The 26,604-nt window shown below is 40.3% G+C and overlaps 1 protein-coding gene across 1 annotated transcript in view; it reads left to right on the forward strand.

Annotated features, from left to right (window-relative positions):
* The first annotated feature begins 1,259 nt into the window (after positions 1–1,259).
* GALNT5 (polypeptide N-acetylgalactosaminyltransferase 5) overlaps positions 1,260–26,604 on the forward strand; it is a 53,905-nt gene continuing 28,560 nt past the window's right edge. Inside the window, exon 1 of the mRNA XM_004032666.5 lies at positions 1,260–3,399. Within this exon, the coding sequence (XP_004032714.3) occupies positions 1,946–3,399 (1,454 nt within the window). The 5' untranslated portion in view covers positions 1,260–1,945. The remainder of the gene's footprint in view (positions 3,400–26,604) is intronic.

The raw sequence follows: 26,604 nt of genomic DNA on the forward strand, positions 1-26,604 counted from the left end.
TTGTGGGGGCAGACTGGTACAAGCCCCAGAGGCCAAAGCCAGAGAATCTAAAGTTCTAGTCCAAAGGCAGAAGAAGAAAGATGTCTCAGCTCACTAACAGAGAGAGAATCCACCTTTCCTCTGCCTTTTTTTCTATCTGGGCCCTCAACCAATTAGTGGTGCCTGCCCACATCGGGTGAGGGCATCTCCTCCCCACTCAGTGCACTGAGTCAAATGCCAATCTCTTCTGGAAACACCCTCACAGATGTACCTAAAAATAATGCTTTACTGGTTCTCTGGGTATTCCTTAGCCCAGTCAAGTAGACACCTAAAATTAAATGTCTCATAGGCAATGTTCAAAAACCAAACAAACAAACAAAAAATTGAGACTTTTTTTCTAGACCAGTGTTTCTCAACTTTAGCTGCACATTTGAAAGACCTGGGAAGCTTTGTAAAAAAAAAAAAAATATATATATATATATATATATATGTATATATATTTAATACAATATCAGCCCAACTGTCATCTCCACCTCCTCTCTCATCAATTGACCAGAGTTTTGGGGATCTTCTTTCAAGTGGTTTTAATGAAAAGCCTGTGGGGGAACCGCTACCCTACCAGTCAACCAGCATCACTCAAAATCTGGTCCAAGTCCTGGTGTGGTCCTGAAACTGTTTCTTGCTGGTTTATGATGAGATAAGTACTGAAACTGAGAGTAAGTGTGCCTTAATCTGTTCAGGCTACTATAGAACAATAACATAGACTAAGTGACTCATAAACAACAGAAATTTATTTCTCACAGTTCTAGAGACTGAGAAGTCAGAAATCAAGGCACCAGCAGATTCGTTGACTGGTGAAGGCCCATTTCCTGGTTCATAGATGGCACCTTCTCGTTATGTCTTCACTTTGTGGAATGGCAAGGCAATAGGGCCTCTTTTTTAAGGGTGCTGATCCCATTCATGAGGGCTCTATCCTTATAATGAAATCACCTTCAAAAGCCCTACCTCCTAATACTATCACATTTATGATTAGGTTTCAACATATGAATTTTGGGTGGACATAAACATTCAGACCATAACAAAGTGTTTAGAAACTTTTATAGCAGTATGACAAATTAAGTTTATTTGTAATCAAATGTAATAATAAAAACAGATGGATTAGTGAAAAAAAAATAGTTGGCTTACAAAGAAATACATTGAAACCCCTTGAATGAATGATCTAAATAATTAAACATATACATCTCTGGAAGTGAGGATATACCAGGCCCCTTCTTTAAGCTGTTATGTCTTAAAGCTGAAATGTTAACTTCAGTGATAAATTCCTCAGGCAGAGCATTGGCATGTGGGTACAACAGGGTTAATGAGCAGGAGTAGGGTAGGTGGGGTTACAAACCAGGAACACATGCCCTCCAAGTTAGATAGCTTTTTTTCCTCTTTAATTGCTGTTTAAACACACATGCTCTCACATAACACAGAAGGTGAGAGCTGAATGAAGTTTTCTGGGTAATGGCATGAAATGTTTTCCTTATGAGAAGTGGTGTTGAGTTACAGCGTGCAGACGGAGAACGGGGAGGAGAGAAACAGCAGTCTCAATCTGGCCCCCACCTTTTCTTGGGCTTGTAGGAAGGTGGACAGGGGCTCCCGGAGACAAGACAAGTGATATGTTGAACTGTTCGGTGGCTGGAATCAACTGCTCCTGGAGTGACCTAAGGCCAGTGTTTACCAGAACTTAGCCAGGGCCAGCCAAGCAGGCACAGATGCTCTGCTATGAAATGCCACGCAGGCAGAGACTGACAAGCGGTAGGAACTGAGCTTTCCCCTTGGACTGCTGCTTCCTGCTCTGTTCAGGGGAGGGGGTCACTTTCTGGCAACTCTGCTGCTGCTGCTGCTGCTGCTACTTCAGCTCCCTCTCCACTCAAGGTAAGCAGGCTAAGGGAGGGCAGGCTGCTAGGGAAAGCTTTGTACCATGAACAGGATCCGAAAGTTTTTCCGAGGAAGTGGGCGAGTCTTGGCGTTTATCTTTGTAGCTTCTGTCATCTGGCTCCTCTTTGACATGGCAGCTCTCCGCCTCTCATTCAGTGAGATCAACACTCGGGTCATCAAGGAAGACATTGTGAGGAGGGAGCGGATAGGATTCAGAGTTCAGCCAGACCAAGGGAAAATTTTTTACAGCAGCATAAAAGAGATGAAACCTCCCCTAAGGGGACATGGGAAAGGGGCATGGGGCAAAGAGAATGTTAGAAAAACTGAGGAGAGTGTGCTCAAGGTTGAGGTGGACTTGGACCAAACCCAGAGGGAAAGAAAAATGCAGAATGCCCTGGGAAGGGGCAAGGTTGTGCCGTTGTGGCATCCTGCACATCTGCAGACCCTCCCTGTGACTCCTAACAAGCAGAAGACAGACGGGAGAGGCACCAAACCTGAAGCCTCCTCTCATCAGGGGACACCAAAGCAAACGACAGCTCAGGGGGCTCCAAAGACCTCATTCATAGCAGCAAAAGGAACTCAGGTAGTCAAAATATCAGTACACATGGGACGTGTCAGTTTAAAACAGGAGCCCCGAAAGAGTCACAGTCCCAGCAGTGACACATCAAAACTAGCAGCTGAAAGGGTCTTGAATGTGACCATCAGTCTTAGTACTGATAGACCAAAGCAGCGATCACAGGCAGTAGCAAACGAGAGGGCACACCCTGCCAGCACAGCAGTGCCGAAGTCTGGGGAAGCCACGGCCTTAAACAAAATTAAGACTCAGAGCAAAGAAGTCAATGCAAATAAACACAAAGCCAATACAAGTCTTCCTTTTCCTAAGTTCATTGTCAATTCAAATCGCTTAAGGAAGCAATCTATTAATGAGACACCTTTGGGAAGTTTGTCAAAGGATGATGGAGCTAGAGGGGCTCATGGGAAGAAACTCAATTTCTCTGAAAGCCATCTTGTGATTATAACCAAAGAGGAAGAGCAAAAGGCAGACCCCAAAGAGGTCTCTAATTCTAAAACCAAAACAATATTTCCTAAAGTATTGGGTAAAAGCCAAAGTAAACACATTTCCAGGAATAGAAGTGAGATGTCTTTCTCTTCACTTGCTCCACATAGAATACCACTGTCCCAAACTAACCATGCTTTAACTGGAGCGCTCGAGCCAGCAAAAATCAACATAACTGCCAAAGCCCCCCCTACAGAATACAACCAGAGTCATATAAAAGCCCTTTTACCTGAAGACAGTGGAACGCACCAGGTGTTAAGAATTGATGTGACACTTTCTCCAAGGGACCCCAAAGCTCCAGGGCAGTTTGGGCGTCCTGTAGTTGTCCCCCAGGGAAAGGAGAAGGAGGCAGAAAGAAGATGGAAAGAAGGAAACTTCAATGTCTACCTTAGCGATTTGATCCCAGTGGATAGAGCCATTGAAGACACCAGACCTGCTGGGTAAGACCTATTTCTCTTCTCTTCCCTCAACCCCAAGTGCTTTGGCTGTTATGTAGAGAGGATTTATTGCTAGATAATTTTGTGTGATTTTTGGTGACCTAGAGAATTAAAGAAACATTAATCATTGGATATCATTCAAATATTTCACCAGCTACACAGACAAAAATTCTCTTATTAGCAGTTGCAGAGTTCTCGTTCTCTGAGACTTTGGTCCCTACCATTAGCTCATGTTCAATTTTCTTCCCTCTGTTGAAAACCTATTAAAATGATTAGATGAACTCAGTTCATAATAACATGTATATAAATGGTAGAGCTTAAAGTGTAATTCCATTAGAATAGTGACAATGAAGTGAATTCCCAATTTTGGAACTTTTCATTATTAGCAAGTTTGTCAGGAATATATTTGGGAAAGAAGCACACAGAAGGACTCTTCTAGGCCTCCCTGGAATCATATCTTAACCAGCAGAATTCTGCCTAATCATAAGTAATGATAAGCAGGATAGCAAGAGAAGTGACTTTACTCCCTAAAATTTAATCTCCTTTATAGGTGGAGATGGTAGACATTTCAGGAGATCAGTTACATAGGAATCATAATGTTGGAAAAAGTCAATCAGTCCATGACCAGCAAACACCTACAGGAGGTATAAAAAGCATAATAATAATCACTTATATTTGTAGACATTCACTGTTTACAAAGAGCCTGCATACACATAGATGAACTCCATATAAGCCCTGCAAAGGAGGAGGCAGTCATTATGGTTCAAATTAACAAGCTGGCGAGGGCGCTCAGAAGTTACAACACTTTCTCAAGGTAATGCAGTTCTAAAGCTGCCCAATGGGCCTTCAGGAACCAGTCCTTCAAAAAGTTAAATTCCTATAACTATATCACCAGATGTGGATCAAAACATAGATATTTAATCTGATTCAAATATAATTGGGTTCCTGGCATTTTTTTTCTTGGCCCACTGATAAGTGAAGGTACTCAACAGCCGTATGTTCAATATCTGTTAACTCAGTTCCCTAAGTCAAACAATATTTGCCAGGAAGTTGGATTGGGGAATGTCAAGATTGAGACTTAGCACATGTGGCATGTAAACAATGGCCTTGTTTGGCTTCTGTAGAAAATTCTTCTTTGTGATCTAGGTAGTCAGCATTACATTTTAGTCAGTGTTACTAGGAGGAAGGCAGATACAGGGGAAGCTTTATCCATATTAGAAAGAAGAGTCTCTTCATTGTGATGTCGGCTACAACCAGGTCGTTTTCCATCTCTTAGCCATCAGCAAACAGCTATCAGCCATGCACTGCTTATACCAAGCACTGTGCCATTCACGCTTCTCACCCTGGTGATAATCACAGCTTTGAGGAGAATGCAGACATACTCAAAGATGAGGAAACTGAGGCCCTGGGATGCTAGATTGCCTGTGGTCACAAAGCTAGTCATTGTAGAGAAATGATTAAAATTCATGCTCAAAATTATTCTGCACTCTCTTCCATCTCTTGCCAATCTCCCCTCAAAAAGGATCCTAAAAATTGTGTTGGCCCAGCTCTAATCTAAAGTCCTGTGTATCACAGGATTACACATGCCAGCTTTGAACGCAAAGTGCAAGGAAATGAAGTAGCCGTTAAAGCAGTTTCATTTTAACATGCCCTTATTGACCCGGCAGGCTGCTAGGGAGTCTGGGGAGGAATTAGACACTGCACAGATGCACAAGCTCCAGTTCCAAACCAGAGAAAAGGCACGTGCGTGGCGGGGGTGGGGGTGCTCAAAGCAAGTAATAACGATGTTATCACTAGTGTGGCTCACTGAAAGCTCGGGGACTCCCAGTGCTTCTTAGTTTCTATACTTTGTTCTGTAGAAGTTAAGCATTGCAGCCCAGGAAAGTTACAGTCAGGCTCTGTCTTCTGAAGGAGGTTGTCCCAACTGTAGGAAAAATTGACACATGTTGCTTGAGAGGATGAGTCAGAGAGCATGTGGCCAGGCCTCCTCCCTCTTATCACATAACCCACCTTGGCTAAATATAGGTGTGTCTCAAGCTGCCTGGTGGATGCTACGCTCCACTCAGGAGTCTACCACCAGGAATCCTGGACCTGGGGCCTCCCAAAGTATTTTTCAGTCCTTTTGTAGCCCTCTTCTTTGAAAGAGGATAAATCATTTTTTGTTCTTTTACCCAAACACCTTGGCTATAAATATGTGTAAATTATGTATTCATATAGATAAAGGTTAAAGAAAATACAACAAAAAAACATTTGATTCATCAGTTTGGCAAGATTTGGAGTGTTTTTTGTTTTTTTTTTTTAAATTTGGCTTTATTTATTTTCAGCCTGGCTCAAAAAGCGTTTGAGGTAGCTGCTTACAGGAATGCATGCAATAAGATTTTTTAAGATAATAAGTTTTCAAAGTCAGCATAAGGGGAAATTGTTATAAAATAGAATAAGAAAATGAGTACGTGTGTGTGAAAGACAGAGAGAGAGAGAAATAACTGTAAGAATACAGGAGGGCTAGCTTAAAATTAGCTGGAGAAGCATCCTACCGCAACCTTTAAATTTTAAGAGTTTTGGAGAATATCTTCCTTATTGACCTATTCATTTCCCCAAAATCCACTGTTATAGATGAATTTATACATAACTGTCATATCACAACTGCTCATTGATACAGAATGAACCAAAAAATGTGAAAAAAAAAAAGCGCACAGATTTGGTATAATCATTTAAATTCAACTTCACCCAGTGAAGATAATAACTAGTTGGTAGTTAACATCATCTTAAAGGTGAATGAGCTGATGTGCTAGGGTGAGGTTACCATTAAGAAGTAGAGGACAGGCATGGTAGCTCAAGCCTATAATCTCAGCACTTTGGGAGGCCATGGTTAGAGGATCCCTTGAGCCCAGGAGTTTGAGATCAGCCTGGGCAATATAGTGAGACCTCATCATTACAAAAAAAATTAAAAATTACCCAAGGGTGGTGGTGCATGCCTATAGTCTCAGCCACTCAGGAAGCTGAGGTGGGAGGATCATTTGAGCCTGAGCGGTCGAGGTTGCAGTGAACCAAGATTGTGCCACTAGCCTGGGTGACAGAATAAGACCTTGTCTCAGAAAACAACAACAACAACAATAAAAAGGTAGAGGAGACAGGCAGGGATTTCCAGGACAACTTCTCTTACTCTAGTTCTAAAATCAGATTCTCTTTTCCAAACCTGCTTTTTCCTCTGTTTTCTCTGGAGTCCCAAAGGACCATTGCTAAAATGTTAAGATTCAATTTCACACCTCTTTTTCTTTTTTTTTTTTTTTTGAGATGGAGTCTTGCTCTGTCACCCAGGCTGAGCGCAGTGGTGTGATCTCCACTCACTGCAAACTCCGCCTCCCGGGTTCACACCATTCTCCTGCCTCAGCCTCCCAAGTAGCTGGGACTACAGGCACCCGCCACCATGCCCAGCTAATTTTTTGTATTTTTAGTAGAGACGGGGTTTCACCGTGTTAGCCAGGATGGTCTCGATCTCCTGACCTCATGATCCGCCCGCCTTGGCCTCCCAAAATGCTGGGATTACAGGCGTGAGCCACCGCATCCGGCCCATACCTCTTTTCTAAAGCACAAGAACTCCTTTCTGTTCTCAGGGTTACTCACACTGTCCTTTTCTGTCTGCCCATGTTTCTCCCCTTTGTGGTATAGCAATAGCACCCTGCACATGACATTTTCTCCAAGCTGGGCCCTTAGCATAAGAAAAGCTAATCTCTTTGCTCTTCTCCACCCTTTACAGTTGTAACCATCCACTGAGGTTTTCATTCACTGGTCCCTTCCCACAGCCTCCCTCCATCCTCACCATTCTCTTGCACACATTCTAATTCAATGTTGCTCAGAATCCAACTGGGGCTTCCTTCCACCTGGACCATGAGGTAGCTGTGACCTCTAAATTGCAATTACTCTTAGTGTACACAGGCATCCTAGTTACTGAAACACTGTTTATTCTGTGTTCTTCATTAACTGAATCCTTGAACATCTGTTTTTCCTTCCTAGTGAAATTATAAGCTTCTGAAGGAAACTTTGTCTTTAGCTTTATTTTGTACTCCTTTAGCACTGATCACAGTGCTGTACATTCAGAAGCAACAGGTTTACACAGTATGAATTTAAAATTTGTTTCTCTGAAATGATTTTTGAAAATTGATACTACTTTAAAAATAATCAAAAGGTAGCAATTCAAATGAAACCTGCAGCAAGTCTGTTTATAAATTAATAATGACTTCTTAATTTTTCATTATGAATATATAGAAGACATTAAAATCTGATTTAAGGCAAATACATTCTGTTTAACACTATAATCTATTCATTAATTTGTGTTTATTCCTTATTTTATATTTTTGTTATTGTTTTGGTTCTTAATTTTAATGTTTTGGCTTTCAAGAGAGGAAAGCCTATTTTATTTACAAGAATGTTTTACGTCCATATGTAAAATACAACTTCATTGTTGCCTAGAAATTTTGCCTAGAAATTTTGCCTATAAAATTTGCTTGAAATAAAATGCTTTTTTGACAGTTAAAGTTCCATATTTAATCTTTTTTTAATTAAAAGCTAATCCTTTCAGTTCTTGCTCCTAATGATTGAAGTTTGTTTCTGTCAGCAACAATCAACACACATACACACACACACACACACACACACACACGTACACACAGGTTTTGCTAAAATGTGATCCTATGCAGGGCAGTTCTACTTGGAGAAGTCTGTCTTTTGGCCTGAAGCTATAGTTAAGATGGAACTCCAAAAATGAACTTATTTTAAGAGTGCACTTCCTGAATCTGAATTTAGAGAAAAATGACTCAAAGGAATTTTTGCTGCCAGCATTTAGTTTTTAAAGTACAATAAGAATTCTGGTGTGCTTGTCTACCACTGCTGTGTCCTCATAACGTTACTCAATTGCTTAATTTAATGCTTTGCTTTCCCTACAAAACTCTGGCAAGCCCCTCAATAAAGCAATTAAAATGGGTCTTTATTCTCTTAGCCCAGAGCCAGGACTGTCAACCAATAATTTGATTCCTTCCTACACAGCTAAAGAAAGGTTTTTTTTTTGGCACATTTGAAAAGCAAAAGATAGCACCATGCATTTGCCACAAACCAATCTAAATTACTGAGGGGAAAGAAAAACTTTCTGGAACCTTAATTTTGATCTTAGTAGGGTCAAAAACTATAACGAATGAGTTACTGGAGGAGGAAGAGGAGGAGGGGGAGGAGACAGAAGAGAGAAAATAAAGTGATCAGGTATCCTCCCAAACTTTGAGCTTCTAAAAGTTTATCAGGCTGAGAGAAAAAAAGAAACTTTAAAGTTAAATTAAATTTAAATTTTTAATTTTTACATGGGACACAAATCTTAATTGATGAAATGAACGTGATTTTGTGAGTAATAGTGATTGGAGAATATTAATTAAAATTGATTGGAGAAGCTATGAGATCTCCTTGAGAAACTAATTGGAGGCAGGAAAAAAAAAAACCTCATGAGATGAATTCAAAAGGATTTACTTCCTGCTTTCACCTCTATGGGTAAAAGCAATGCAGTGGTGCCTTTTGAATAGTGTGTATGTGTTCATTTGTGTGTGCACGTGCGTGCATTTGTGAGCATTTGTGTTTGTGTGTTAGAGCACAGTACTCTTTTTCACTCAAAAGTCATGTAGGAGAGCAGGACATAAAAAAGAAAACTTGTTAAAAGGGTTCAGACTAGACTGTAACATAATGAAGGTGAAATATGGCCAAAGGACAATGAACTGGGCCTTTGAATACTTTTATTTATCCCACTCTCCTTATAACAAAGGGAATAACAAAGACAACAAAGATTAGAGAAGAACGGAAAGCACAGTTCTGCTACTAGTTCAAATTCTGCTACTAGTTTCTTTCTAAAAAGAAAACAGCTAAACAGTGCCTAATTAATAGAAAACAGAAATGTTAAAGCGAATTCCTGACTTTTCCTCCTAAATACTGTGAAAGACCTAGAAACACTCCTGGGAGAGAGTAGTTAGTAAATGCAGGAATTTGAAAGAAGTATACTTTTTCATATACGGAACACAAGGCCCAATTTAACCATCAGCATAATATATCAAACTTTTGCTGTAATATTGCCCTGGTACTCTTGGCCCTGAAAATAACTTCCTATTGGGCTTTTCTGGCTGATCCAATCAGAACAGAGCCTCTCAAGAGAGAAACAACTTTTTTGCTCAAGGTTCAGAAAATTCAGGGAAAATAGCAATGTTTAGAAGCTGTATTTTGCTGTTTGCTTTCGAAATGAAAGGAACTTTTTAGAGTCTCCTGGAAAAACAGCTACATTATACCAAACTCAAGTACCTCATCAATTGGCCTTGCTTCTAAAATGTTGATAATATGGACATGTGTGAGAAGCAGCAATATGAGGAAACAGTGTTTACAAAGGCTTCACAACTTGCCTTCTCATTTAATCCTTAAAACAATTCCTCAAGATAGATACTATCATCATCCCAGCTTTACCTATAGAAAAACTGAGACTTACAGAGGAAGCTGAGGTTTCAGATAATAGCAGATATTTCAGACAGTGGCAGTTCATTTCACTGCATGTGATATTTGCTCATTGCCTATCAATCAGGAGCGGTGCGCCATGCCAGGCAGTTGAGGCCTTTCATCCTTCAGGCATATTATTTCATCTGATCCTTGTGGCCATGCCAGATTAGCAAAGTGTTACCTCTCTTTATTAACAGATGAGGGGGGAAAAAAGAGAAAATGGTAAAGTAATTTGCCCAAGGCCTCACAGCTCACAAGTGCCAATGTTGGGACCCAACCTCTAGTTTTCTGACTCTTCCTCACTCAGTAATAATTCCACTGCACCAGTCTGGTTCCCTCTCCACCTCTCCCCATGTAGTGACCATCATCACCTGCAAGTCTCCTTAGCTTGCCAAGGCCCTGTGCTAAAGGGGAATCCCTCCATTGCTCAGCTTCACACACAAAGAAAATGCTTAGTTTTGTTTCAGTCAGTGATGTGTGTGTATGCATATATGTATGCATGTAGACTTATGTGTGTGTGTTTGTGTGTGTGTTTGTATCTAAGCAATCCTCACAGCAACACTATGAGATATTAACTTTCATACGTTTTACAGTTGAGAAGAGTGAGACTGTAAAAGAATAAATGATTTATCCATTGTCCCAGCAAACTAATAGCAAATTTGGGATTCAAAAGAAAATTTCCCAATTTTTAATTCTAGTGTTCTTTCCACAGGTGACAGCTTTTCCTTCCTTTGTTTCCTTATAGTCATATGACATTGGCAGAAATTAAAACACCTCTCTTCCTTATACATGGGTAAGAGATGCATGATGGGAATTAAGTTTGCATGACATGTACCTCATCAGAGAAAAAAATTATAGAAAAGCATTTCCTATATAGCACTAAGCAAAGGTGATTCTTTAAAACTTGGCCATAACCACAGCCCTGCAGTGAACAAATCTCTCTGGGCTGCTACTGCAAAGTATGGCATCAGAGCATGGTCATTGACTTCAAGGCGTATACAGCAAAATGTGATGCCAAAACACAGGTGACTGTTGGGAAAAAGGAGATAAAAAGCTAAACCTGTCCTGGGAGAGAACAAAAATGTTTGAGCTGCAACCTGAAAGAGTAGAGAGTCAGAGAAATGGAGAAAGCAGTAAAAAGGATGATCCATTGAGAAATCGAGGGAAATCTGACATGGGTTGCAGGAGAGCAATGAGGACGTAAACGAGGCCATAGAAGTAAGTAGAGTCCAGATCACTCAGGACCTTCAGGTTCTTCCAAGGGCCAGTGGGAAACCATTAAATGATTTAAGACCATACAAATAACAATTTAATTTGCCTTTTCTCAGAGGACTTATGACCCAAAGGAAAGCACTTACAGGTAAATGCTAAAGTTGCATAGAAAACCACAGAATGTTAATACTAGGTGAAGATTTGAAAGTTTTCTAATCTAGTCCTTTATGTTACAGACAACGTTCCAGGAGAAAAATGACTTGCCCAAGGTCATACACAGCAGGAAAGACAGAACATCCCCACCTAGTACTATTTCTGCCACATCACACCACCTCCTCCTCTTCTCCCTGCCGTCCCAATTTCACTGTGACAGCGTCCTGCTCAAAACAGACTATTGTTGAAGTGGTGAATGTTTATGCTGGTGGCTTATATGTCTAAGCCTGAGTCCTGTCACTTTGATGACTTTACATTTACCATGGCAACCACAGCCACAGCTGGCTAAGAACTTTGGAGTAGAAGTGATGAGTGACTTAAATTTTCTGAATCAGTAGCCAGGTGATTTTGACTGAATGTCATGGATAGTCTACCCTAGAAAGAACAAAACATGAAAATACAGTTTTTATATCACTGTACCTTCTTATCAGTGAGAGGGAAAGCAGCCCCAACAATTCTAAGGTCTGGGAGAAAAGAATAAAATCCCAGGCAGAGCTCTTCAGCTGTGTGCTCAATTCTCCTCCTGATGTTCCTGAGATATCAGTGCTTGGGGAGTAAAGGCCCCTGAAGGCTCACATGAAGGCAGTAGTTGAATTGCAAATAGAAGTTAAGAAAATATTCTCCTTGACCTTCTGTTCAAACCTGTGAAGGCTGAGACTTGACCCACATAGTACATCTTGACTGTCTCGGAATAAAATGAAAAATTCATAGAAATGAGCGAATGTTATCATTCCCTCAATCTTATGATTTAAAACCTTCTCTATTTGATAGGCTACATTCAAATCAGGTTAGTGGCTCAGCATTCAGCACACAGAAGCCAGGAGGGTGGGACGCATCACTTTCTGGGTCTCTCGATAAATGGTTGAGCACTTGATAGATTCAGATTAAAGGACTGCTTCAGAAAAGGGCAGTGTGCTCCCTCAAAATGTGTGTATTTGCATTATGGGTAATCGTAGGTTCTCACATGAGTTTTTCCAGCGTGAAGCTCACAAAATATTTTTACATCCATTATCTCATCAAATCTTCACCACTGTTCTGTGATGAAGGCATTGTAATCTTCATGCTAAAAGTGAGGAAACTAAGGTTCTAGGGGCCTAACTGACTTGCCCATGGCCATAGGGCCAATAAATGCTAGAATGAACTAAAAACTTAGTCTCTTGTCATCTTTCTCAAGTCCAGAGTCTTTCTGTCCACCACAGTAGTATGTCAGCTAAGTGCAGGATAGTGAAACTCCCCACATTAGAGGCCCCATTTGTTTTTAGAACTTGGATTGGCTGCAGTAATCTAAGCCTAGATTCCCCGCCCCAGACAAAGAGATTGGATTAATTTTTTAAGTATAGCATGGGACCAGTAGACTCTAAATACCTAATTTGTATAATAAATAGGCATATAGAATATAAATGTGATTTCTTAGCCTCAAAAAAGTCACAAACCTAGAAATATCTGGCATTCAAATTAGACTTTAGCAGCAATTTCTCCTCCCATGATATAGGCAGAAATTAAGGAAAAATTGAAATGAAGGAAACTTGCTTGAATTAGGTTGGTGTAGGATAACTTGAAATGGTTTTTACAACCCATGCCAACTAGATGACATAGTGTCTGCCCAGAATATTCTCCATTCTCCTCAAGCCCCTACCCTATTACATTAGCAAGTAACCTTTCTTCCAGTATGAAAGACTAGAGTTTAAAATGCTGAAAGCTTTGCGGGGGTTTCCCACTGTTCCTTTGAACAAAACAAGCACACTAGTTTTGCTAGATACCCGGAAACATGTTTAATCTGTTTAGTAATGCAGGAGAACAGGCCTCTGTAAATGTCAGAGTGCCTTGACATGTCAGTCACCCCAAATCAAGGCACACCCTGAAACTTTGTATTGGAAATCTCAGGTATCTCTTTCTGGGTCCCTCTTTCCCATCCTGTAATATTGCTTTTACCAGGCACTAATATGATCTGTACCATATAATCTTCCACAGAATTTCTTCATTGTAATTCTTTAAACACATCTAAGATATATATTTGTCAACAATTGGCAGAGGTACTACTTATTTGCTGGGATATTAGCATCTAGTGGAATCTCTCATGATCTACCCATGTAGGGTACTAATGGTGAAATTAAGGCACCATGACACAATCGGGGGAATAGAGGATTAGATATTTGGTGATTAGAGGTGTCTTCCCCAAATCTCTCAAATTTCTGAGAATTTTTCTTACCTCCAATTTTAGACTGTCTAGCACTTTTTAGAACCTCCTTCTAAAAAGGACAAAAACTCTACTAATTTAAAATATGGAAGAGTCATTTGCATGAGCCTGCTTAGTTAACTCCTCCTGATACAATTCCTTTTGTCACTGGATGTTTCTCAGACCAACCAGATTTTAACCATAAAGCAACTCTCAGGACTTCACAGCTGGGCTTGTTGGTTTATGCCAAATTTGTGTAATTGATCCTTTCTTTTTAGAACTGATTTGATTTTTTTTCAGCACCAAATACCATTAAAAAAAATGTAACTGTGAAATGTGAATTTCTCATTAATTTATATTATAAAGTTAGAGATGAGGAAGTCATAAGCCGTAGCTGTTTTCTTCTGTACCCTCCCTTTCACTCAGGCTATTAAACTCCTCTTAGCTTTACCTCCTCTTTCCCTGACCCAGAGCCCATGCCGGAACATTCAACCACCTTACACCAGTCCCCTCAAACCTCACTACCCGTTCTCTTTCTACCTCATGTGCTCTGATATCCCTTAGACTCATATTATTCCAGCAATTTGCTTTATCTCTTCTTACACGCAGGTTGGCAGGCACTGGTGGAGCAAATCATATATTGAAATTTCATAAAATTTTGGCATCTCCAGTTTCAGGAAAGTGCTCACTGCCCCTCTGAAATCCTAGCTAGCTGGCTAGCATTCTCTCCCATTGCCCATAGTATCTGTCCAAAATATTCTCCATTCTCCTCAAGCCCCTAGCCTATTACATTAACAGATAACCCTTCCTCCAGTATGAGCTATGAATATTTTCAACTTCTCATCCCATGTGCATAAATATATTTGTATACGTTACCACCTTTTTGTACTTTCTATCTCAAAGGGAAATATTTCTTCCACTATTTAAGCTTTAAGTTCCATCTCATCTCCATCCATTCATTCATGCATTCAATACATATTTATCAAATATTTGTTGTGTAACTGTGCTGGAAGCTTGTGGTACTGTAGTAAGCAAGGCAGATTCGTCCTGCCCTCAGAAAATTTTGGATGCAGAAGATAAGGAAATAAGATTGATAAATGAATGCTGTGACAGAAACACAATAACAGGGAATAATAAAAGAATAGCTAAATTTTGAGAGGGTAGGCCAGGTGCAGTGGCTCACGCCTGTAAACCCAGCACTTTGGGAGGCCGAGGCGGGTGGATCACAAGGTCAGGAGATCGAGACCATCCTGGCTAATATGGTGAAACCCCGTCTCTACTAAAAATACACAAAAATTAGCCAGGCGTGGTGGCAGGTGCCTGTAGTCCCAGCTACTCAGGAGGCTCAAGTAGGAGAATGGCGTGAACCCGGGAGGCGGAGCCTGCAGTGAGTGGTGATCACGCCACTCCACTCCAGCCCAGACTCTGTCTCAAAAAAAAAAAAATGTGAAAGGGTTGTCAGAGACGGCATCTCTATGAAGGGAATATTTAAGATAGGAACTAAATGAATAGAAGCAGCCAGCCGCGAAGACATGGCAAGGGTAGCAAAAATGCTAGAAGTTAAGCAAATAACAAAAGCTGGAGTGTTCTTCAGGGAACTGAAAGAAGGCCAAGGTGGAGTGTGTGAGGGGAGAGTGGAATGACAGGCAGTTGGAAAGTTGAGCAGGGGTCCTATACACTAAAGAATTTGGATTTTTTTCCTTTTCACTTTGTCCCATAGAAATTGACTGAGGATTTTAAACAGAAGAGTGGTGTTGATCTGACAAACTGTGGAAGTAGTGTCCCGTTAGGAGACTCCAGCAATAATCCTGGAGAAAGAGAGTGGATGCTCAAGAGCTAGGGGAGGCAACTGTGGAGGTATAAAGATGTTATAGCTGAGATATCTGTTGGCAATACACAGAATAGAAGTTGATGGATTGATTGTATTTATGGTCAGGAAGAGGGTGAAGTCTAGATGAGAATCCATATTTCTGCAGCAAGGTGGGTGGCGATGCCATTATGAGGGAAATGCAGAGGAGCTGGTTGGGTTGAGTGGGGTGAAGTCAAGGTTTCTGTTTCAGACACATTATGAGTGAGATGCCTGTGAGACATGCAGAGAAGATGTTCAGAAATTGTTTGGATATAAGTTAAGTCTGCAATTCAGATGGGAAATCTGACCTGGATATAAACTAGGAAGATATTATCACACTTAAAACTGTGAGCATGATGGGCTCATACAATCATATCACACATAGAAGAAAACAAAGCCCCAGACCCAGCTCTGAGAATCTTGTGTTTCTTAAGAGGAAAGGAAAGCTGAGAAGGAAACTGAAGGTGAAAAGCCAGTGAGTGATGGGTGAAAACTAGGAGGGTGTAGTGTCTCATGGGACAAAAAATTAAAAAATGGAGAGTGGCCAAAGGAAACTAGACTTGTTAATTGCATCAACTGCCACTGTAAGGTGGGTTAACATAAAGAGACCTTGCTTCATTGATAATCCTATCAATTACTGATTTTTTTTCAACTCTCAGCTCTATCTGTACCTACTCTGATGCTCATAAATATGATTCTGTCCATGTCTACTCAAAAGAGGAAGGGAGAACAGGGATGACAAATTTTCCTGGTATCCCACCTATCTACCCTCCTATTTCTTTCTTTTCTAGGTTTTCTCCCAAAATTGCCTGCAAAATACTATCCTTTCCCTCATTTACCTTTTACTCCTTTTTTAAATAATTTCAACATTTTAGATTCAGGAAGTACATGTACAGGTTTGTTACGGGGTATATTGCGTGCTGCTGAGGTTTAGGACACAAATGATTCTGTCACCCAGGTACTGAGCATAGTACTCAACAGTTAGTTTTTCAACTGTTACCCCTCCTTCCTTACCCTCTCTAGTAGTCCCCAGTGTCTATCATTGCCATCTTTATGTCTATGAGTACCCAATGCTTAGCTCCCACTTATAAGTGAGAACATGTGATATTTGGCTTTCTGGTCTTGTGTTAATTTGCTAAGGATAATGTCCTCCAGCTGCATTCATGTTGCTGCTAAGGAAATGATTTTGTTCTTTTTTATGGCTTCATAGGATTCCATGGTATATATGTATCACATTTTCTTTATCCAATCCACCATTGAGGGGCACCTAGGTTGATTACATGTCTTTGCTATTGTGAATAGTGCTGAATTGTTTTGGTAGAATGACTTATTTTCATTTGGATATATACCTAGTAATTGGATTGCTTGCTCAAATGGTAGTTCTGTGTTAAGTTCTTTGAGATACCTCCAAACTGCCTTCTACAGTGGCTAAACTAATTGGTAGGAACTACATTCCTACCGACGGTATGGAAGTGTATAAGCATTCTCTTTTCTCCACAGCCTTGACAGCATCTGTTGTCTTTTGACTTTTTATAACTGCCATTCTAACTGGTATGAGATGGTGTCTCATTGTTCATTTACCTTTTACTTTGCAGTTCATTGTGCTCTAGCCCTACCAATTCTCTCGTTGGGAAACTTTAGTCTCATCACTCTGGTCTTTAATGGTCATCACAAGAGATTCTGAGAATTAGAATCTTATTTTGGAGATGTTCCCTTTTTTGCCTTATGAAAAACATTTCAGAGTCTAAAGTTTGTCCAGTTCCAAAATTGTCCTCTAATTGTTGGAACTGTTGGTAATTATGCAACCAAATAGACCAATTTTTTAGTACTTCTTGGAAATCCCTCAATTTATATTCTTTCTCCTTTTTTTCTAATTATCTTTATTTTCTAAAATAGAGTTTCAATATGATAGTTCATAATTTGGTATCACCAATTAACACTTTCGTGGACTTCAATGTGCAAATTCCTCAAACTTAAAAGAAGCTTCAAATTTAGGGAAAAAAAACAGCATGACTAACAATTCTGTAAATTCAAAATAAACCTACATTTTGTTGACGGACAGAGAAGCCATTTTAAATTTTTTATTTGAAAACAGCATATTTCTTTCTTTTTTTTTTTTTTTTTTTTGAGACAGATTTTTGCTCTTGTTGCCCAGGCTGGAGTGCAATGGTACAATCTCAGCTCACCGCAACCTCCGCCTCCGGGGTTCAAGCGATTCTCCTGCCTCAGCCTTCCAGGTAGCTGGGATTACAAGTACCCGCCACCATGCCAGGGTAATTTTTTGTATTTTTTTTAATTATACTTTAAGTTCTAGAGTACATGTGCCCAATGTGCAGGTTTGATACATAGGTATACATGTGCCATGTTGGTTTGCTGCACCCATCAACTCATCATTTACATTAGGTATTTCTCCTAATGCTATCCCTCCTCCAGCCCCCCACCCCCTAAAAGGCCCCAGTGTGTGATGTTCCCCACCTTGTGTCCAAGTGTTCTCATTGTTCAATTCCCACCTATGAGTGAAAACATGTGGTGTTTGGTTTTCTGTCCTTGTGATAGTTTGCTGAGAATGATGGTTTTCAGCTTCATCCATGTCCCTACAAAGGACATGAACTCATCATTTATGGCTGCATAGTATTCCATGGTGTATATGTGCCATGTTTTCTTAATCCATTCTATCATTGATGGACATTTAGGTTGGTTCCAAGTCTTTACAATCATTAATAGTGCCGCAATAAACAAACGTGTGCATGTGTCTTTATAGTAGCAGGATTTATAATCCTTTGGGTATATACCCAGTAATGGGATCACTGGTATTTCTATGGGAATGGTATTTCTAGTTCTAGATCCCTGAGGAATCGCCACACCGTCTTCCACAATGGTTGAGCTAGTTTACAGTCCCACCAACAGTGTAAAAGCCTTCCTATTTCTCCACATCCTCTCCAGCATCTGTTGTTTCCTGACTTTTTAATGATCACCATTCTAACTGGTGTGAGATGGTATCTCTTGTGGTTTTGATTTGCATTTCTCTGATGACCAGTGATGATGAGTATTTTTTCATGTGTCTGTTGGCTGCATAAATGTCTTCTTTTGAGAAGTGTCTGTTGATATCCTTTGCCCACTTTTTGATGGGGTTGTTTGTTTTTTTTCTTGTACATTTGTTTGAGTTCTTTGTAGATTCTGGATATTAGCCCTTTGTCAGATGGGTAAATTGCAAAAATTTTCTCCCATTCTGTAGGTTGCCTGTTCACTCTGATGGTAGTTTCTTTTGCCGTGCAGAAGCTCTTTAGTTTAATTAGATCCCATTTGTCTGTTTTGGCTTTTGTTGCCATTGCTTTTGGTGTTTTAGTCATTAAGTCCTTGCCCATGCCTATGTCCTGAATGGTATTGCCTAGATTTACTTCTAGGGTTTTTATGGTTTTAGGTCTAACGTTTAAGTCTTTAATCCATCTTGAATTAATTTTTGTATAAAGTGTAAGGAAGGGATCCAGTTTCAGCTTTCTACATATGGCTAGCCAGTCTTCCCAGCACCATTTATTAAATAGGGTCCTTTCTCCATTTCTTGTTTTTGTCAGGTTTGTCAAAGATCAGATGGTTGTAGATGTGTGGTGTTATTTCTGAGGCCTCTGTTCTGTTCCATTCGTCCATATATCTGTTTTGGTACCAGTACCATGCTGTTTTGGTTACTGCGGCCTTGTAGTATAGTTTGAAGTCAGGTAGCGTGATGCCGCCAGCTTTGTTCTTTTTGCTTAGGATTGTCTTGGCAATGCAGGCTCTTTTTTTGGTTCCATATGAACTTTAAAGGAGTTTTTTCCAATTCTGTGAAGAAAGTCATTGGTAGCTTGATGGGGATGGCATTGAATCTATAAATTACTTTGGGCAGTATGGCCATTTTCACTATATTGATTCTTCCTATCCATGAGCATGGAATATTCTTCGATTTGTTTGTGTCCTCTTTTATTTCGTTGAGCAGTGGTTTGTATTTCTCCTTGAAGAGGTCCTCCACATCCCTTTTAAGTTGGATTCCTAGGTATTTTATTCTCATTGTGGCAATTTTGAATAGGAGTTCACTAATGATTTGGCTTTCTGTTTGTCTGCTATTCGTGTATAGGAATGCTTGTGATTTTTGCACATTGATTTTGTATCCTGAGACTTTGCTGAATTTGCTGGTCAGCTTAAGGAGATTTTGGGCTGAAACAATGGAGTTTTTAAAATATACAATCATGTCATCTGCAAACAGGGACAATTTGACTTCTTCTTTTCCTAATTGAATACCCTTTATTTCTTTCTCTTGCCAGATTGCCCTGGCCATTTCAACACTATGTTGAATAGGAGTGGTGAGAGGGGCATCCTTGTCTTGTGCCAGTTTTCAAAGGGAATGATTCCAGTTTTTGCCCATTCAGTATGATATTAGCTGTGGGTTTGTTATAAATAGCTCTTATTATTTTGAGATATGTTCCACCAAAGCCTAGTTTATTGAGAGTTTTTAGCATGAAGGGCTGCTGAATTTTGTCAAAGGCCTTTTCTGCATCTATTCAGATAATCATGTGGTTTTTGTCATTGGTTCTGTTTATGTGACGGATTACATTTATTGATTTGTGTATGTTGAACTAGCCTTTCATCCCAGGGATGAAACCAACTTGATCATGGTAGATAAGCTTTTTGATGTGCCTCTGGATTCAATTTGCCAGTATTTTATTGAGGATTTTCACATTGATGTTCATCAGGGATATTGTTCTAAAATTCTCTTTTTTTGTTGTTGTGTCTCTGCCAGGTTTTGGTATCAGGATGATGCTGGCCTCATAAAATGAGTTAGGTAGGATTCCTGCTTTTTGTATTGATTGGAATAGTTTCAGAAGGAATGGTACCAGCTTCTCTTTGTACCTCTGGTAGAATTCGGCTGTGAATCCATCTGGTCCTGGACTTTTTTTGATTGGTAGGTTATTAATTATTGCCTCAATTTCAGAGCCTGTTATTGGTCTATTCAGGGATTTAACTTCTTCCTGGTTTAGTCTTGGGAGGGTGTATGTGTCCAGGAATTTATCCATTTCTTCTAGATTTCCTAGTTTATTTGCATAGAGGTGTTTATAGTATTCTCTGATGGTAGTTTGTATTTCTGTGGGATCAGTGATGATATCCCCTTTATCATTTTTTATTGCATCTATTTGATTCTTCTCTCTTTTCTTCTTTATTAGTCTTATTAGCGGTCTATCAATTTTGTTGATCTTTTCAAAAAACCAGCTCGGGGATTCATTGATTTTTTGAAGGGTTTTTTGTGTCTCTATCCCCCTCAGTTCTGCTCTGATCTTAGTTATTTCTTGCCTTCTGCTAGCTTTTGAATGTGTAAGCTCTTGCTTCTCTAGTTCTTTTAATTGTGACGTTAGGGTGTCAATTTTAGATCTTTCCTGCTTTCTCTTGTGGGCATTTAGTGCTATAAATTTCCCTCTACACACTGTTTTTAATGTGTCCCAGAGATTCTGGTATGTTGTGTCTTTGTTCTCGTTGGTTTCAAAGAACATCTTTATTTCTGCCTTCATTTCGTTATTTACTCAGTGGTCATTCAGGAGCAGGTTGTTCAGTCTCCATGTAGTTGTGCAGTTTTGAGTAAATTTCTTAATCCTGAGTTCTAATTTGATTGCACTGTGTTCTGAGAGACAGTTTGTTGTGATTTCTGTTATTTTACATTTGCTGAGGAATGCTTTACTTCCAATTGTGTGATCAATTTTAGAATAAGTGCGATGTGGTGCTAAGAAGAATATATATTCTGTTGATTTGGGGTGGAGAGTTCTGTAGATGTCTATTAGGTCTGCTTGGTGCAGAGCTGAGTTCAAGTCCTGGATATCCCTGTTAACCTTCTGTCTCATTGATCTGTCTAATATTGACAGTGGGGCATTAAAGTCTCCCATTATTATTGTGTGGGAGTCTAAGTCTCTTTGTAGATCTCTAAGGACTTGCTTTATGAATCTGGGTGCTCCTGTATTGGGTGCATATATATTTAGGTTAGCTCTTCTTGTTCAACTGATCCCTTTACCATTATGTAATGGCCTTCTTTGTCTCTTTTGATCTTTGTTGGTTTGAAGTCTGTTTTATCAGAGACTAAGATTGCAACCCCTGCTTTTTTTTTGTTTTCCATTTGCCTGGTAGATCCTCCTCCATCCCTTTATTTTGAGCCTATGTGTGTCTCTGCACATGAGATGGGTCTCCTGAATACAGCACACTGATGCGTCTTGACTGTTTATCCAATTTGCCAGACTGTGTCTTTTAATTAGGGCATTTAGCCCATTTACATTTAAGATTAATATTGTTGTTTGAATTTGATCCTTTCATTATGATGTTAGCTGGTTAGTTTGCCCATTAATTGATGCAGTTTCTTCATAGCATCGACGATCTTTACAATTTGGTCTGTTTTTGCAGTGGCTGGTACCGGTTGTTTCTTTCCATGTTTAATGCTTCCTTCAGGAGCTCTTGTAAGGCAGGCCTGGTCGTGACAAAATCTCTCAGCATTTGCTTGTCTGTAAAGGATTTTATTTTTCCTTCTCTCATGCAGCTTAGTTTGGCTGGATATGAAATTATGGGTTGAAAATTCTTTTCTTTAAGAATGTTGAATTTTGGCCCTCTCTCTCATCTGGCTTGTAGAGTTTCTGCCGAGAGATCCACCGTTAGTCTGATCGGCTTCCCTTTGTGGGTAAGCCAGCCTTTCTCTCTGGCTGTCCTTAACATTTTTCCCTTCATTTCAACTTTGGTGAATCTGAAAATTATGTGTCTTGGAGTTGCTCTTCTCATGGAATATCTTTGTGGTGTTCTCTGTATTTCCTGAATTTGAATGTTGGCTAGGTTGGGGACGTTCTCCTGGATAATATCCTGAAGTGTGTTTTCCAACTTGGTTCCATTCTCCCCATCACTTTCAGATACACTAATCAAACATAGATTTGGTCTTTTCACATAGTCCCATATTTCTTGGAGGCTTTGTTCATTTCTTTTTCCTCTTTTTTCTCTAAACTTGTCTTCTCACCCCATTTCATTAATTTGATCTTCAGTCACTGATACCCTTTCTTCCACTTGATTAAATCGGCTATTGAAGCTTGTGCATGCATCACGAAGTTCTCTTGCCATGGTTTTCAGCTCCATCAGGTCATTTCAGGTCTTCTCTACACTGTTTATTCTAGTTAGCCATTTGTCTAGTCTTTTTTCAAGGTTTTTAGCTTCCTTTTGATGGGTTTAAACATGCTCCTTTAGCTCAGAGAAGTTTGTTATTACCGACCTTCTGAAGCCTACTTCTATCAATTTGTCAAAGTCATTCTCCATCCAGCTTTGTTCCGTCGCTGGCTAGGAGCTGCAATCCTTTGGAGGAGAAGAGGCGCTCTGGTTTTTAGGATTTTCAGCTTTTCTGCCCTGGTTTCTCCCCATCTTTGTGGTTTTATCTACCTTTGGTCTTTGATGTTGGTGACCTACAGATGGGGTTTTGATGTAGATGTCCTTTCTGTTGATGTTGATGCTATTCCTTTCTGTTTGTTAGTTTTCCTTCTAACAGTCAGGACCCTCAGCTGCAGATCTGTTGGAGTTTGCTGGAGGTCCACTCCAGACCCTGTTTACCTGGGTATCACCAGTGGAGGCTGCAGAACAGCAAATATTGCTGCCTGAAGCTTCGTCCCAGAGGGGCACCCGCCTATATGAGGTGTCTGTCAGCCCCTACTGGGAGGTGTCTCCCAGTTAGGCTACATAGGGGTCAGGGACCCACTTGAGGAGGCAGTCTGTCCATTCTCAGAGCTCAAACGCCGTGCTGGGAGAACCACTGCTCTTTTCAGAGTGGTCAGACAGGGACATTTAAATCTGCAGAAGTTGTCTCCTGCCTTTTGTTCAGCTATGCCCTACTCACAGAGGTGGAGTCTACAGAGGCAGTAGGCCTTGCTGAGCTGCGGTGGGCTCCACCCAGTTTGAGCTGCTTTGTTTACCTACTCAAGACTCAGCAATGGTGGACGTCCCTCCCCGAGCCAGGCTGCCGCCTCCCAGTTTGATCTCAGACTGCTGTGCTAGCAGTGAGCAAGGTTCCATGGGTGTGGGACCTGCCAAGCCAGGCACAGGAAAGAATCTCCGGGTCTGCCAGTTGCTGAGACTGTGGGAAAAGCACAGTATTTGGGCAGAAGTGTCCCATTTTTTCAGGTACAATCTGTCACAGCTTCCCTTGGCTAAGAAAGGGAAATCCCCAGACCTTTTACGCTTCCTGGGTGAGGTGATGCCCCAACCTGCTTTGGCTCACCCTCTGTGGGCTGCACCCACTGTCCAACCACTCCCAATGAGATGAACCAGGTACCTCAGCTGGAAATGCAGAAATAACCCGTCTTCTGTGTCAATCACGCTGGGAGCTGCAGATAGGAGCTGTTCCTATTTGGCCATCTTGGAACGGACCTCAATTTTTTGTATTTTTTAGTAGAGACGGGGTTTCTCCATGTTGGTCAGGCTGGTCTCGAACTCCTGACCTCAGATGATCCACCCACCTTGGCCTCCCAAAGCACTGGCATTACAGGCATGAGCTACCTCACCCAGCCTATTTCTTGCCTTAACCCATTAAGCCCTTGTGTCAGGCTAAAAGACATGGTTCTCCAAAAATATATTTACTTCCTAATTCTCAGAACCTGTGATTATTACCTCACCTGGAAAAACAGTGAATATTACCTTCTGAAGCAAGAGATGTGATGAAGGATCTTGAGAGGAGACATTTACCCTGAATTACCCAGATAAGCCCCAAATGCCCTAAATCACATGTATCCTTATAAAAGAGAGCCAGGCAGAGGTTTCACCCAGAGAGACACAGAGAAGAAAGTGATGTGAAGACAGAGAGAGAGATTTGAGCGATTCAACAAGTCAAGGATTGCCAGCAGAAGCTGAAAGAGGCAAGGAACAGAATGTCCCCTACAACATATGGAGGGACTGAGGTCCTATTGACATCTTGGTTTTAGAATTCTGGACCCCAGAAATGTGACAGAATATGTTACCAAGTTTGTGGTAATTTGTCATGGCAGTCAGAAGAAACTAATATAAATTTTGGTATCAAGGAGTGAGGTGCTGCTATAACAAGTACCCAAAAATACAGAAGTATCATCCAAGGAATAGCCAAGTGATATGGTTTGGATGTTTGTCCCCTTCAAATCTCATGTTGAAATGTGACCTCCAATGTTGGAGGTGAGACTTGGTGGGAGGTACTGGATCACAGAGGCAGATCTATAATGGATGACTTAGTGCCATCTCCTTGGTGATATGTGAGTTCTCCCTCAGTTCACATAAGATTTGGTTGGTTAAAAGTGTCAGAGACCTCACCTTACTGTCTCTTGCTTGCTCTGTCATGTAACATGCCTGCTCCCACTTTGTCTTCTGCCATGGGTAAAAGCTCCCTGAGGCCTCACCAGGAGCTGAGCAGATGCCAGAGCCATGCTTCCTGTACAGCCTGCAGAACCGTGAGCCAATTAAACCTCTTTTCTTTACAAATTAGCTAGTTTCAGGTATTTCTTTCTTTCTTTCTTTTTTTTAGATGAAGTCTCACTCTGTCACCCAGGCTGGAGTACAGTGGTGCGATCTCAGCTCACTGCACACTACAACCTCCACCTCCAGGGTTCAAGCGATTCTCCCTGCCTCAGCCTCCCAAGTAGCTGGGATTACAGGCACCTGCAACCATGCCCAGCTAATTTTTGTATTTTCAGTACAGACTGAATTTCACCATGTTGGCCAGGCTGGTCTTGAACTCCTGACCTCAAGTGATCCACCCACCCCGGCATCCCAGAGTGCTGGGATTACAGGTGCCCAGCCAGGTGGATTTCTTTGTAGCAACACAAAAATGGCCTAATACACCAAGGAATTCGCTAATAGGTAGAGGCTTGAAGAATTCTTTGAAGCATCATAGAAAAAGCCTAGAATGCCCTGAAGTCACTGTTGGTAGCAATATGAATATCAAGGATGCTGTTGGTGAGGGCTCAGAAGGAAGTGAGCGGCACAGTAGAGAAAGCTCCTATCAAATTGCGCCATGGCATTCCTGCCTGGGTGACAGAGCAAGACTCTATTTCAGAAAAAAAGAAAGAAAGAAAGAAAGAAAGCTTCTATCAATCATCTTTGAAAATACGTATGCTATCTTGAGCAGAATGTTGGCAAAAATATGAGCATTGTAAGTACTTCTGGTGCAGGCTTAGAAGGAAATATAGAGCACATGATTGAGAAATGGAAGAAAAATGATCCGTGTTACACAGTGGCAGTGAGCTTGGCTTAACTGTGTCTTATAGTCATGTGAAAATTAGCAGAACTTGCCAATGATGAAATCGGATATTTAGCTGAGGAGAGTACCATGCAAAATGTTGAAGGTGCATACTGATATCTTCTTTCTGTTCAGAGTACAAATGTGAGAGAAAATAGATACATTCAGGAAGGAACTGTTAAGCAGAATTTTCAGTAATTTGTTATGGCGGCCAAAGTAAACTGATAAAGCTCTTATGTGAAGACAGGAATATCTTCTCATATTATTCAGAAGTGCTAATGCATGGATCCTTTGTGTAGACTAATATTAGTTTAGACAGTCTGATATTTTAAGTTAGCATTAGATACCTGATCACTACATGAAGATACTGAATCAAAATGTGTTACTTTAATTCTCTGTCACTTGAACATTTAGGACACGCTCCTATCAGCTGTCAATTTATTTTTTTTAATATTAGCCTCAAATAATAAGACTAAATTAACTTTATCTTAAGCTCAAGTTCTTAAACTCACCAATCAATGATTTGTGAGTCATTCTTTTGTTTGTTGGTTGGTTGGTTTCTTTGTGTTTTGTTTTATTTGTTTGTATTTTAAGACATGGATTCTTGGGCCCTCAGCAAACCTTGTAAATTGATTTTCTGGGGCTGAGGATTGGATATTTATGTTTTTCTAAGGCTTTGTCAATTATTATGATAAACAACCATTTAGGAAACCATTGAAATTATGAAGCATAGCTGGATTTGTCTACCATTTCTTAAGTACCCCCTATGTGTCAGATATATATTAGATGAGTTTTACATAATGTTTATATGTAATCTTACAGGTACACGTTTAATTTCAGCTTTGTAGTTGGCAAATTGAGGTTCAAAGAAGTAGTAAAGCTGTTCCAAATCAGTAATTAGAAAAACTAATATTTGAGCACATATCTATTTCCAAAGCCCATTCTACAAAAAAACCCAGCAGTGAAGTAAAAACATTATTTGTTCACATTTCCTTATATATCCTA

This window comes from Gorilla gorilla, chromosome 11 (assembly GCF_029281585.2).
Source record: "Gorilla gorilla gorilla isolate KB3781 chromosome 11, NHGRI_mGorGor1-v2.1_pri, whole genome shotgun sequence".
Lineage (NCBI taxonomy): Eukaryota > Metazoa > Chordata > Mammalia > Primates > Hominidae > Gorilla > Gorilla gorilla.